The sequence below is a fragment of the Sphaeramia orbicularis genome, chromosome 4 (genome assembly GCF_902148855.1).
Source record: "Sphaeramia orbicularis chromosome 4, fSphaOr1.1, whole genome shotgun sequence".
NCBI lineage: Eukaryota > Metazoa > Chordata > Actinopteri > Kurtiformes > Apogonidae > Sphaeramia > Sphaeramia orbicularis.
Window position 1 is genome coordinate 1,453,801 of NC_043960.1, and position 14,519 is coordinate 1,468,319.

Here is a 14,519-nt window from a genome sequence, read left to right on the forward strand (position 1 = left end):
CAGTGGTACCTTGACTTACCAGTTTAATTAGTTTTGTGGCCCAGCTTGTAACTCATTTTGCTCTTATGTCAAATCAATTTTCCCGATTGAAATTAATTGAAAGGCCATTAATCTGGTTCAGCCCCCAAAAAAACCAGCCCACCACCTAACTTATACCAACAAAGCTCAGTGTATTGTCCGTGTTGTAGCTAATAAAAAGACAAATGTTGGAGGACAGCTAGTAAGTATTGTGCTGGTGGATCCTCCATGTGTCTGCTTACCACGGCGTCTTGAGGAGCACTGGGGGGTTCCTCCTGTCAGCCCCTTTTCTAATCCAACAGCCACAGGGTGTCGTTTGTCTGTAAACAATTTTTCAAGAACCTTCTTCTCTGAAACCGTCAGTCAGAATGAGTTGATATTTGTTGTGGAACATCTTTGGGGTAAGGTCTACCAAGTTTATTGAAAGAATTGAGAAATATTGATTTTTGAATTTTTTATGAATTTTCCCAAGTTTTAAAATCCTCATTTGTTTATAATGGGACACATTTCCAAGGGCTATAACTCCATAACAGTTGAAGATGTTGCTATAATTACTATTGGCAATAGATAGGAAGTCACATATGGGCTTTCATTTGGTGCCATGACCTTTGACCTTGAGTGATCTTGAAAGGTCAAACGAATATCTATTCATGTCTTTAAATATGCCGTTGGACAACAGGGCCATTGGTCCTATTTTTATGTATGCTACCAGGCAGGTCTAGAGCCACATGTGGCTCTGTCATCCCTCTGCTGAGGCTCCCTGTGGTTTTGGAAAATTAATGAGTATTTAATTTAAATGCATTTTATTTTAGTTGGTTAGTTTTTTAGATACAATTGTAAATTTGAAGATTATGGCTAGATTAGGTATTACAGGTTTTATCTTCTGCTGCACAACACAGTCCGGTCGCTGTCCAGAGGGGAGGTACTGAAACGCTTTACCACTTTTCTGGAAGAGGTGAAAAGAGGTCGGACCCATGGTTAGGAAAAAGAAATTTGGCAAAATAATGGCACAAAAAGCACAAAACATGAGCACAACACAGCAGAGATGCTTCCATGGTAAAGTAACCACCTGAAGTGAACGAGTGAACGAACCAGGAAGCTGGGCAGATGTTGTGCTGACTAGCGGCGGCATATCTGAAGCTCACTTGTAACTCGGATTTTGACTCGCAACTCAAAGCAAAGAATCGACCTAGCTCGTAACTTGGAAGACTCGTAAGTTGATGCACTTGTAAGTCAAAGTACCACAGTGCATGTGTTGTAGACCAGGTTTATCCTACGCTGTGCATGTGTGTTGTTTGTTGTCTTTGCTGTGTTAAAATTAATTGACCATTTAGAGGGAAAACACTGAGAGTGAGCACCAGAACAACAGTTATCCAGACGGCAGGGTATGTTTCTGTGTTGGACTCAGTCGAGGATTTTACTGAATGTGGTTCAGCCTGTGTAATTGCTGCATCTGTCTGTGTAGGGGGAATCTCCAGCCTCTGATGTTGTCATGAATGATGATGATGAAGACAAACAACCCACGTGCACTCAGGTCTCTCCCCAGGAAGTGTGGGCTCTGTTTGAGACCATCTGGTCTAATGTGTGTCAAATAAGGTGAGTGCTGTGGAGATTTTGATGGATTCCATTGCAAGTATCTACTGCCGAAAACAAGTGAAGATGATTTGTGTTTCACAGATTTCACTGGAGATTACCTAGTTTTTTAAAACACAACAATACACTTTATTTGCCTTATAAGGGGTCTTCCTCGAAGGGCTTCAGAAAATGCTTCTGGCTATAAAAAGGAGAAAAGAAATGGAATAAAAACACAACACAGGCTTAAAAAGTAGTTCAAACAATGATGGATTTTTATATTCTAGCATATCTATCAACGAAAACAAGACTCTGGAGGCTGTCGTTTACTTTGACATTAGATCTCTCAATTCCACTGACCCTAAAGGTCGTTTTTTTCTGTCACGCTCCAGCCTGGAAGTGTTCAAAGCGCTGGGCTTTGACCCTCACAACATGCTGAGCGTCCAGCCCGTCGGAGGTCCTCCCCCGCCGCAGGACGCCATGGCCTGTTTGCAAAAACTGTGTTGCGTGGTCTCGCAGCTGCTTCAAGCCTTCAGCAGGTATCCAAGCCAACGTTTGTTACTGCCTTCAGTCCAAACAGCAGCAGACGTTTGGTTTCACTTCTGTCTGCCTTTTGTCTCTATGGCCTCTTTGTTAGTTTTATCTGCATTTGGTCATTTATATTTTATTATACGCACTTACACTTGTAAGGGCCTCATGCATAGCTACTTGTCTGGGTTATAACCGTAATTCTTCACTAAAACTGTTTGAAATAGTGTCGTATGATGCTATTGGGCTACGTTTATACTGCTGGTCTTAATGCTCAATTCTTTTTTTGCTGAAATCGGATTTTTTTTGCTTGGTTGTTCACATTATAATATAAATGCGATGCAATAAGACTCATGTGTGAACAGTTTATGATCCTGAAGTGACTCACATGCGCAGAAGACGATGCAACGTCGCATGCAACGCACTTTGTTTATGGAAGTAAAGGTGGATCTTGCCGCGTCCCCCCTCCTCCACTGCAGAATTATGACGTCTGTTGCATTTCATTGACATACAAGTCAGACAAATTGCAACATGTCCATTCAGACTGAAGTCACATTGACAAACATCAGATATGTATTGATTTATGACCACATATGAAAGGGATCTGGGTCTGATTTGGAAAAAAATCTGATTTGGGCTTTTCAGACTGTCATAAAAATTCAGATGTGATTCACAAATGGATAAAAACGCCACTTTTAACTGCATTGTGAACATAACATTATTAATACCTGCAGTAGATCTCAGCCTGTACGACACTACTGCAGTACTAGCACATAACATAAGCAATATACTGGAGTGAAACGTGCCTGCAGCAAAAAATGATGCCGTCTAATAAAAGAAATATAAGTTTAACACTTATATTTGGAATTTTGAGAATCAAAAATTAACTTGTACTAGCAATACAGAGGGATTGGGCTCAGCATTTTACCTGAGAGATGTGGTGTCTGTTCCCAAACCTCCAAGCTGCATGATTTATACAGCTCCATCTGACAGGGAACTGCAGGCATCTCTTCCTTAAATACAGTATTTTTGTGCTGCTTCGTCTTCGTCGTGTGTTAAAGGGAGTCTTTTATAGTCAGATCTCTCTCTACACTTTGGTGCCAGTGGTCAGAGGTATGAGTTAGGCCTCCCTCCATCATCACAGAATAGAGGTAAAAGTTTTGAAGCTTCTTTGGCTAGTTCTTTAAAGGCTCATATTTTGCTAATCCCACTTTTCTTAGTCTGTGCTTCATTTCTTTGTGTATTTGGACCCTAATAGTTCATACAGTTTGAATTTAAACCCGCCAGCTGCTGCAGAGTTATCTTTATATTCATTCTGGCAAAAATCGAGTGGATTTCTACAATCTGTTTTAATTCCTGCTTAATTTGTTATGTTTGTAACTACCGTAATCATGACATTTGCACATATCAGGTCCAGACTTCCAACAAACATTTCTCTGAGTTCGACATAATTGTTTACCAGCAGCAGCAGTTGTAGTCCATGCTGAAAATATGTCCAAACTTCGAGCCGATTACCTAAAATGTTCAGTTGTTGGCTGAACAGGACAGAGCAGCACAGCCAATAACCTGGAGGGGGCGGGGCATGAAGTGGCTCATGTGCATTTAAAGGGCCAGCGCTCAAAACCACCTTTCTGGTGTCATTAGTCAGAAACAGGGTTGAAGATGAACCTGTGGAGTTGAATGAATGAAGAATTCAGAGCCAAGCAGAGCATTTACAGTTTATGGAGACCACAGGCAAATGTTTGAAAATGCAGAATTCCATTTAAAAAAGCAAAATATCACTCCTCTAAGTGAATCACACATTTTGGGCTGCACTTTGGACAGGAAACAGTGACAGTGCTTTTGCAAAATAGTGTTTTGGTTTACACATGAGGAATCACGTCCTGGTATTAAAATGACTAGAACCCCTTTGGAGTACAGACGTTATAAAGAGCTCCTTTAAGTGCACACAGACCTATTTAGAATTCATTTACGTTGCTGCCAGATGACTTCCCAATGTGGAACTGAAGCCCAGAAGCCATTAGACTCCCTTGAAGAAACAGTAATTTTACCGTAAAGGACACAGGAGGCGTTGGTCTGCCGCTGTCTCCATCATTTAGTTTGTGTTATTGTCTGACATAAGTGATTAGTTCGGGTCCAAACCAACAAACAGGCAAAGTGAACTAACACATGAACTTTCCTAGAGCTTTCACAGGTGTATTTCACCTTTTACTGACCTTGTCCTTATCTACCCAACTCCTTCTGTGTCCTCATTATATATGTGACTTGGATGTTGTCATGGTGCTGGTGCCCTGTTTGGCATGCGGCGCTGGTCAGGCTTTAATCTGTTTGACCTTCTTGCGTCGCCTTATCACCTTTGGCATGACGTAACAGACAGAGCAACACTGTAGCGCCGTTAAGGTCATCACTGCATCTTCAAGAGTAAAACCAATGCTTCTCTGGGAGGTCTTCAGCTCATCTAGACTTATCTTGTCCCTGTAGTGACATGTGAGAGCGTCTAGACTTATTTACACATCAAAGTGAAATTCACACCCTTATCAGTCGGTGACCAGTTTTGTTTTGTTTTGTTTTGTTTTATTCTTTTTATTGAAAGAATTCAGATTTTTTTCATGCATTGAAAAATCAAACAAATACACAAAATATACACATCCAGAGAGTGGGTGTAAAAAAAACAAACAAACCTAAACTAAAACATTTACAGCAGCTCTGCATGGTCCTGGCATACAGGATCTCAAAGTAAAGAATCAATGTAGAAATAAAGAGAAATAAAAACACATTTGCGTTCATATTCATGCATTCATCTCAGCAAAATCCGATCTCAAAGGCTTCACAGATCTCACCCATCCCTCCCAGTGTTGCACAAAACAATCCATCTTCAAATATACAGTAAAGGTTATTCTTTCCATCCTATAAATTCCCATGGTTATGTCTAGAGGTGTAAGAAAATATCAGTTCTGCAATATATCGTGATATTTCATTTCACAATACTGTATGGATATTTTTAGGTATTTATTCAAATGCAGATATTGTGGAGGTTCATTTTTTGTTTTTCTTTTTTGTTTATATCTTATTTATTATTCTTTAACACTCTTTTATTCAATAATGTCCGTTCCTTTGTTGGGATTAAACTCAAATCCTGTTCTGATGTTAGCTGTGAACTAATAGAATCTGAACATTTGAACAGGATCTGAAACTGATGTCTGTAAAACAGAATTTCAGTTTGAACACAGGAACATTTTATGATAGAACATTAGATCCTGTTGGGATCAAATAAAAATGTGTTTAGTACTTGTGCAGATTTCTGGTGTATTCAATTCTTCAAGGAAATAATCATTTAAAAAGAGAAAGAAACAAAAAATTGCCTTTTTAACAGTATCATGATATATTGTGATATATTGCATCGTGATCCTAGTATTGTGATTTGTATCGTATCACCAGATTCTTGCCGATACACAGCCCTAGTTATGTCTATCCAGTTATTTGTTGTCGGTTCTTCTTGTGTCATCCATCGTTTAGTTCTTGCCTTTTTTCCTGCAGCTGGTAATATGCTGAATAAGTATCTGTTTATATTTTTGACCTCTGGGGGGATGTATCCCAAATACATGGTTTTGAAAGTCTGTGACCAGTTAAAAATGGAAACAAGGAAGCACAAAGTGAGGTTCATCTTTGTTTGAAGGCATTACATAATTTCTTCTGTAAGAATACATGAATACATTTCTTTTTTTTTTTCATTTTAACTTATGTTTTATTGTTTCATTTTTGAAGTTTTACAACACAAACCTATAGAACATAGTGTCAGTTGTCGTCCTGTATATTGTCAATTTTTTCCATCGATCCTCGCACGTCGCTTGCTGTAGTCTTATGATATAAGTAAGTCTGTCCATGTTGTAAATTTCTTCCAATTATTTAAGGTGGGGGGGGGGGTCCTCTTTGCACCATTTTTCATGTGATAGCTTTTTTAGATGCTACCAAGAGGATTTTAATCAAATATTTATCCTAACTTGGTGTGTCTTTTCCTGTTAAATGACCCAGAACATGTCTTTGGTAGTTCGTATCCCAATGTTTTTCCAAATTCTTCACTGATATTAGAATACAGTCTTTATTTTGTCAGTTGTAGTTTTACACACGTAAACATGCACCACACACACTTTAACCCATCACTAGATCATGCATCTCACACACACTGCATGCTAGGAGCAGTGGGCTTGCCATGTCAGGCGCCCAGGGAGCAAATGGGGGGTTAAGGGGTTGCTCAGGGGCACATCAGCCAACAACTCTCTGCCAGTCCAGGGAATTGAACTGGCGACCCTTGAGTCACAAGCCAGTTCTCCAGCCGACCCTCCAGCCATGTAGGCCCCCATATTATTCCAATACTGGGAGTAAGGGTACATCTCTGACCCTGCCGCCTCTCCTTCACACAAATGAAACACCCCCAGCTGCACAGAAACCACAAAAAGATTAAATACACCTTGATGGGAGTCACTCTGACATTTTGCTCCCTTTGAGGGTGACTTAACAGTAAACTCCTGTCATCCTAAAGGGTAAAGTGTCTCACGATGTCCCTGTGTTTTGGGCCGTGCGATACTGAATGGTACTTCTATTTCCAGCTCTGCAGAACCATTGTAGAAAAGACTCCAACAAATGAAAAAGCACATCTCACATTTCTAGGTCATCAAAGGGATGTGAGGCAGAGAAATAAGTGAAATGTGAGTATATTGTCCTCCTTGACTGGAACATTTGAGATGCGCTACCTTTTTTTTTGTCAGGTTTAGCAGTATCAGACGCTCTCCTGAGGATTTCATTGTTGAAGTACATTTCTGACTGTGCTATGAGTGCAGCTTCAGTGGGAAAAAATCCACTTTTTTGGATTAATTGGTCAGTTTTGTCAGGGCAAGTTCTTTTTTTATATACTTTATTTTTATATACAAATTTTACAGTATACAGAACAAACAAATAAACAAAGAACAGACCACAACAGTTAGAGAATCTAGGTTCAACCTTTACACAAATGAAATATAGACAGGTTCAGGACAAATTAAGCAAAAAAGTCAGAATAAGCGCATTTTTCCCAATATTTTTTTTTTTTTACATTTGTCAGTAGTGAGTCTTAATGAGAAGGTCAGCCTTTCCATGTCATACATTTTCCTCCCAACAGTTGTCCAGTCCAGAAGTGTTGCAGTCTTTGCACATCGTCAGGGCAGGTTCAGTTCTAGAAACATTTGTCTTGGCTTTTACTTGCACTTCTCACCTTTCCCACACTGCAGTTGAGTAAGTGAACTGCTCACCGCCTCAGGAATCACAGCTTCCTCCGCGTTGTGGTTTTGCGACTAATCAAAAAAGTACTTGCACTTGTATGTTTCTGGTATTGCTTCATTTCCGGTGCTGTGTGTCTGTTGTGCTCTGGGGAAACTGGATGAACATGTTGCTTCATACCGGAAGTGTTGTAGTTTGGAGAACGTGTGCAGAAGAAAATGCTTAGAAAATAGTGATTACTACAGCCACAAGACAGACAAGGTTTTATGTTTCTTGTTTTTTTTAAGATATTTATGTCTGTAGTGATGAACAGGGCTTTGCTTTTTCATGGTTCATGGAATTTAACCCTTTAAGCTCCAAAGTCGCAATATTGCAACAAACAACGTAACTGAATGAAACAGACCGTAGCTCCAGATAGAGTTGCCAAATCTTGTTAGCACCTCCCACCAATAAATAGTGGATGTGTGCCCATGTTTCTGTTCAAAGTGATGAAAAAGGGAAGTTTGAAAGGTGTGGTCCCAAGCTGGTTTAGTAAGTAAAGTTTATTACCTCCACCAAAGAGGTTCTGTTTTTGCCGGCGTTGGTTTGTCTGTCTGTCTGTGTGCAAGATAACTCAAAAAGTTATGGACGGATTTGGATGAAAATTTCAGGAAATGTTGATTCTGGCACAAGGAACAGATGATTCAATTTTGGTGGTGATCGGGGGGGGGGGGGGGGGGGGGGGGGGGGCACTGATCTGCCTTGGCGGAGGTCTGTGCTCTCCGCTCTGAGTGCTTCTAGTTTAGTTTTAGTTTGGATAGATACTAAAGGATAGATACTTTGGATAGCTACTAAAACCTACTGCATTTTACTTTCTACTAATGTATAAGTTAATTTATTTTAAGGCTAAGATGACAAAAAACCAAAAACACAAAGAAAACTTCCATGTAAATATGTTAAAAGTTCAATTTTACCAAGTTATGCAATCCAATATGGCCGCCACCTTGTGACATCACAATATGCAAATTAGATGAGTAAATTTACTCTCATAAACTTTGGATCATACCCAGTATTTTTCTTATTTACTGCATATCTTTATCTCTAACCACTTCCAAGCTACAGGTTTTTTGTTTTATTTTTTGGATCAATTTTTTAAAATTTATTTTCACTGTGCATCTCTGAAAGTACAATACAAAGAAAAGAAAGAAACTCACATCTTATGATACAAGATTTTGTGACACACAAAGTATACCCCCCCCCCCCCCAAGCTACAGCTTTTTGAATTCTTGATATCAAAACTGAATATTTTTGGAAAAAAACCTCTGGCGCCTAGTATATTTATCGTCCCATTGATCTTCTTAATAGTCTGTTCATCTCCTTTTTTATTGTTTTCACTACTCAGTGTGACTTTATTGATATGTTTTGGATCAATGGACATCACCCATTCAGGCGACATTTACCTGTAAAACTCTGTTCATCCTCCCATGTACAGTGCACCTGTAGCAGCTGTGATGGGCCCCTCTGTGATGCAAATCAACCTGAAAAGCAGGCGTTGTACTCAAAATGTCCCTCGTTTGTCTGTTATAATATGTGAGTCGACTTTCAACCTTTGAGTAAACAGTCGTCGTTAGAGCTGAAACAGTCGATTAACCATTATATAACAGAAAATGAACCAGTTACTGTTCAGTCAGTTATTGTGTGTTCTAATTATTTCCCACCCAATAGCGTAGAGAAGATACTGAATCTGATGCATGACTGGGGTGCAAGAAGACTTTATGGGCATGTTCTGTCCGCTCTCTGCTGTTTTGTTGCCCAAATGCGCTTTCCCATAGTGAAAGTAGCCCCTTTCTTCCACACCTTATATGTGTTCTCTTTGTAAACTGCAGTTTTCAGTACTGGCTTTTTCTCTCAAGCTTTTCGTTGATATGCGTGTGTTGCTTTTTCGGTTGTGTGGGTTTGCTTCTGACTGTGGCTGTAGGGGGTCATGAATGCTTGATCACAGGTTTGTGTGCATTTGTATGTGTGGATGCGTCTCTGCTGTTTTTATGCCTCGGAGGCTTTATATTTTAAGGCTGTCTGTCCACTCCGCTGTCTGTCTCATGAACGCAGCGTTTCGGAACAGCTTAAAACTTGTTCGCTTAGACTTGGGATGAACCGATTGGATTTTCAAGTCACATAACATCATTACAAATAAAGCACTTTCCTGACATTTACTCAACATCGCAGTCTGTGATATTGTTTGTCACTGGAAATTATTCGCTTCAATAGGACTGAGTGATGCTGGCAAAAAATATAGACATACAGTTGTGGAAAAAATTATTAGACCACCTTTGGTTTCTTTAATTTCTTGTTCATTTTAATGCCTGGTCCAACTAAAGGTCCATTTGTTTGGACAAATATAATGAGAACAACAAAAATAACTCATAGTAGTTTAATTTCAGAGCTCATATCTATCCATTTAACATGTTTTCTTGATAAAAACCAAAATCACTTCAGTTCTTACAGCAATATCTATGTCATTGTACTGACAAAAACAGTGCTTTTATGCACTCCATGTTTTCTTTTCTGTCTGTTTTAGTCACATGATACTAAGTAAGTAAGTAAATTTTATTTATAGAGCACTTTTCACAGACAGGGTCACAAAATGCTTTACAGTGCAAAGTACAAATAAACATCACAAATAAAATACAATTACAATACCATTAAAACACTAGGGCTACACAATATTGGAAAAAACTGACACTGCAATTTTTTTTAACCCTGCAATATATGTTCTGATATAAAAAATACTACTCAGGAGGATATAACAGCTGTGTGGTGCTGACGTAAATGGTCAAACAAATGAGTTGTGTTTCCTTACGTTGTGGCGACAGGTGCCAGACACTGTCCACACAGAGCACGTGTGTCAGTATCATCTTTACGGAGCTGAAATAATTCCAGATAACTGACGTTGCTTTTCTTTTTGGTACCAAGTCTTCGTTTTCGGTGATTTTCTCATTTGTTGCTAATTTTTCAATGTCATTACCAGCGACTCACTCCGTGTCCAGGGGTGTGGTCTGCGTCGGCAAACTGATTAAAAATGGTTGAGATTGGTGGATGTGCGTGCAGTGTGTGTCAGGTACCCAGGTTGAACTTAGATGAGAATACGCTGAGTTCATTTGCCTCCTACACTGCAGGACCTGTGATGTGACTATTGCGCACACATACATCGTGTTGACGATGCTCGACGATATATTGTGCAGCTGTACATGATACACACCGGAGGTAGTACTTGATTGTACAACCGGTGTTTTTGTGGACTTTTGATGGTCTAATAATTGTTTCCATGACTGTAATAATTTTCTGTCAGTATCAATAATTAGCTAAGTAAAAAATCTAATATTGTTATTTCTTACAAGATGAAGGATTGATTTAGTACAATCTTTCTCTGTTTATGGTCAGAACAAGCATTTCATAGCATTAAAAAATCTAATGATAAAGTCTGCCTCAACATTAGAAAAAGAACAAATTGCTGTGTTTTCCAGTGTTTATGAAGATCGAGTACTACAGATTGAATATTTTTTACTTCATTGCGATGATCATAGCTGCTCATCCCCAGTGGAAATTATCACAGTGTATTCTAAAAATACATTGATCAGCCATAACACTCTGACCACTGATTCTGAAATAATCCAAATGAATACCACTCCACCTGTCAGTGGTCATAAGTTTATATCTAATCAGTTTATATTATAATTAGGCCTGAGCAATATATCAAATTTCTTCAAAAATAATCGAAGCAAGTTATGAAAAATGACTCAAAATCTGAGGTTACTCCTCTTGTTTAGCAAAAAGTTAAAAATGCAGCCTGTTTGCTTCTTTGTAAATGCATTTCTTCAGTCATTTATGGCATGTACGTAGTTGAATTCAAGAAATTGTATTTTTAAACCATGCTGTATCTTTAGTTCATGTAGCCAGATAGACCATCAATCGACCTGATCCAAAGTCCATTACACTGAAAATAAATCAATATTTACCTCCACCAGGAGGTATTGTGATCACTTTGCTTTATGTGTTTGGTACAAGGAAGAAATGGTTAAATTTTGGTGGTGATCGGGGGGGGGGGCAGCAGATCTGTGTTGGCAGAGGTCTGCGCTCTTCGAGTGCTTTTCTTGTTAATTTTTACGCTTTATTGCCCAGCTGCAGTACGATATAAAATTCTATCACAGTAAGAATCATTATTGTTTTACTTCCCAACCCTACACCATCAGTACGTCATTATATACAGAGCTTCCATTTCTCCAACAGATTCATTTAATAACCTGCATAAAACTCCTTCAAAGTCTTCACTATATAATTGTACGCTTTCAGGAGACACAAAAAAAGCCCAGAACTATGGGGGTGGTAATTCTACTTAATACATTTCCTGCTAAAATAAGCTAATAATTCCATATTCTCAGGGGCTTGTGCGTGTGTTTGTACTTGAATAACAGAATATAAATAAACTCTGAATGCACAGAAAACAGCTTCAGATGCTTCACAGCTGTTAGAATAGGCTTTAAAAGAAACTACATCTTGCTCTACCTGCAGGAATTTTGACGTGCAGGGCATCTTTGCACTCTTGTACTTTTCTGTGCACGTGACGGCGTGTGTCGGAGCAGCTCACGCCAGGTTTCCATGGCGACGGATAGACTCATTTTCATGTGTTAGAGCAGAGCTATGACTCATCCAGACTCTCGCCCCTCTCTGCTCTGTAGACTCTCAACACTGGCTGTGGATCATTCTATTCTCTGCTTATGTTTCCTACGTTTTTTGTACCGTATTTTTCTTTCCTTTATTGTAGCTACTTTCCATTTTTTCCTGATTACTCTGTTTTTCCTGGGCCTGTAATTCAGCCAACTGTTTTCTCACTCTTGACAGTAATGTTCGTGTTTATGTTTCAGTCGGGCGCTTAGTGATGGTAGACACACAAAGAATTTGGGAAATGTGTGCTCATGCTCAGTGTTCACACTAAAAATCAGAGCTAATAATCCACATTAACTCCTGCTTTATAACTCTGTCTGCTCTGTAATGATTATTTAGGGGGTATTTTTGAGCTCTTGAGAAACCATTTATTTTAGAGAAAGGGGTGATAATGGGGCAATTAGCAAAATTCCTATTTAATTTTGTTCTGAAATGGCTCAGCGTTGAGAAAAAGTACAGCTGACATGATGATTATAATGTTGTATTTCAGTAACCCCTGAAAAAAGGAAATCTGTGGAATAAATGGAGACAATAAAGCAATAATTCTCACTGTTATCATATATAGTTGTAATAGAGCCCGACGTCGATTATAGAATATCACCAATTAATCAACATCGTCCAATATGTAACCGATGTATTAGCTTTTTTACTGCTCGGAGGTTCTGCTCCTGTGTGTCTGTGCTGCCCCAAAGCGTGTCACTAGTCACTTTTCCATTGAACATCTGCACAAAACTTCACCGATATTTACTAAATGTCGAAAAACAGAAGTGCGTAATGTCATTTTTCCAATAAATCACAAATGCGATGATTTGTTTATTTATTATCTTGAGATGACACAAGAAGTCATTCCATAAACATGGTGATGAAGGTAAATATGGTGTTGATTTACAGATAGATTCATTATTATTATATATGACCCCTCTATCTTGTATTAAATTAAAACATGATGTGGTTTCCTGGTGTGTCCACACATACCACAACATGTTTCTTCTTCTTCGCTGTTGTAATGTCTGTCAAGATTGTTTTTTTTTTTATTCACCTGACTCTTGTTGCGAAAAAAGGTCTTTCCATTGCAATTTTGTGTGATTTACCATTTGCGCTACGCCTGAAAAACCACCTTCTGCCAGCGCAAAAACTTTTAATTGAAAATTGAGACTTTTGGTGAAATTGTCATTTTTCCATTAGGTAAATTTTTATGCGTAAGTCATATTTACGCAGTTTGAGGGTCAATGGAAAAGCGACTAGTTTCACTTTCATTTCCGCTCTGACAATCACGCTACCGCCCCCCCACCATATCACGGACCGCTTTCCTCCCATGCTCTGAAAATCACGGAGCGCTATCCACCCCCCATCTTTAGAACTATGTACCCCCCACACCCGTCCGTGTACTTCCTGTGTACCTCAAAATTTCATTCTGCAGGTGCCTGGGTATTAATACTGTATATTAATTGTCGCTTACATTTTAAAGAATTATTTACCAAACAATTTTTATGTCACTGCTTATAAAATATTGACTCACATCTTTTCCCAAACGTCTGCTCTCCACAGCATAAAAACTACCACATCTGCAACCCGTGGTTCCCCACAGGTCACACACTAGTCTAATATCAGACTGTTATACAGGGGTTTAAAGCTGTGTAAATTATCTTTGTGAGATAAACAAAGATCCAACTATTAATTCACATGTCCACCATTATCTAATATGGGGCTATTATATCCTGTGTATATCAATGTTTTTATTTCATATATTGGCCAATATATCAGTTATCAGCCAATATATCAGATATCGGCTTTTTTATGTTCCCAATATTGGCATCGGCCCCGAAAATCCCATATCGGTCGGTATAATTCCATTTAAAGTTATATACATTTTTCTTTGTCTTTATGGTTTGTTTTGTCTACATTGTTGTGTAATATACGTATAAGTGTGACTGTGTTGTTGTTTTACTTAATTTTACTCATACATGACAAACAGAGCTTGGTTTGGTTTGACATTTATAATGATACTTAGATCTGTCATCATAACATTTCTGGTTGTTTCCTTTCTGACTCTGAAATGTCTTTTTATTTCCCCAGTATATTGTCATCTGCCCCTGGTTTAGTGGAAGTCCAGACCCTCCTCAGTGTCATCCAGGCCAGTGAGGTTGGTTAATTTTACGTTTTTTTTTACATGAAAATAGAAGGATATTCTAATAAATTAATATGTCCTTTACCCCACCTTCGCCCATAGGTAGCTGGGATAGGCTCCAGCACCCCCACGACCCTCTTGAAAATAAAGTGGTTCAGGAGATGGATGGAATGTGTAGTTTACCTTCTCCTCAGCTCATATATGTTTTGTTTCAGATTGTTGACGTGGACAAACTAACAGCCGAAGACCTTCTTGAATGTTTCTCACAACAAGAGTACAGGTAGGACATAAGTGCTCATGGTCACATACATGTACATGC

At 38.8% G+C, this 14,519-nt stretch overlaps 1 protein-coding gene across 4 annotated transcripts in view; it reads left to right on the top strand.

Annotated features, from left to right (window-relative positions):
- The window catches only part of swt1 (SWT1 RNA endoribonuclease homolog), a 45,890-nt gene that overhangs the window by 16,456 nt on the left and 14,915 nt on the right, over positions 1 to 14,519 (top strand). For all 4 annotated transcript variants that reach the window (XM_030133229.1, XM_030133228.1, XM_030133227.1 and 1 more), the window contains exons 13-16: positions 1,484 to 1,614; positions 1,983 to 2,129; positions 14,149 to 14,215; positions 14,416 to 14,480. In XM_030133229.1, coding sequence (XP_029989089.1) covers positions 1,484 to 1,614; positions 1,983 to 2,129; positions 14,149 to 14,215; positions 14,416 to 14,480 — 410 coding nt within the window. The remainder of the gene's footprint in view (positions 1 to 1,483; positions 1,615 to 1,982; positions 2,130 to 14,148; positions 14,216 to 14,415; positions 14,481 to 14,519) is intronic.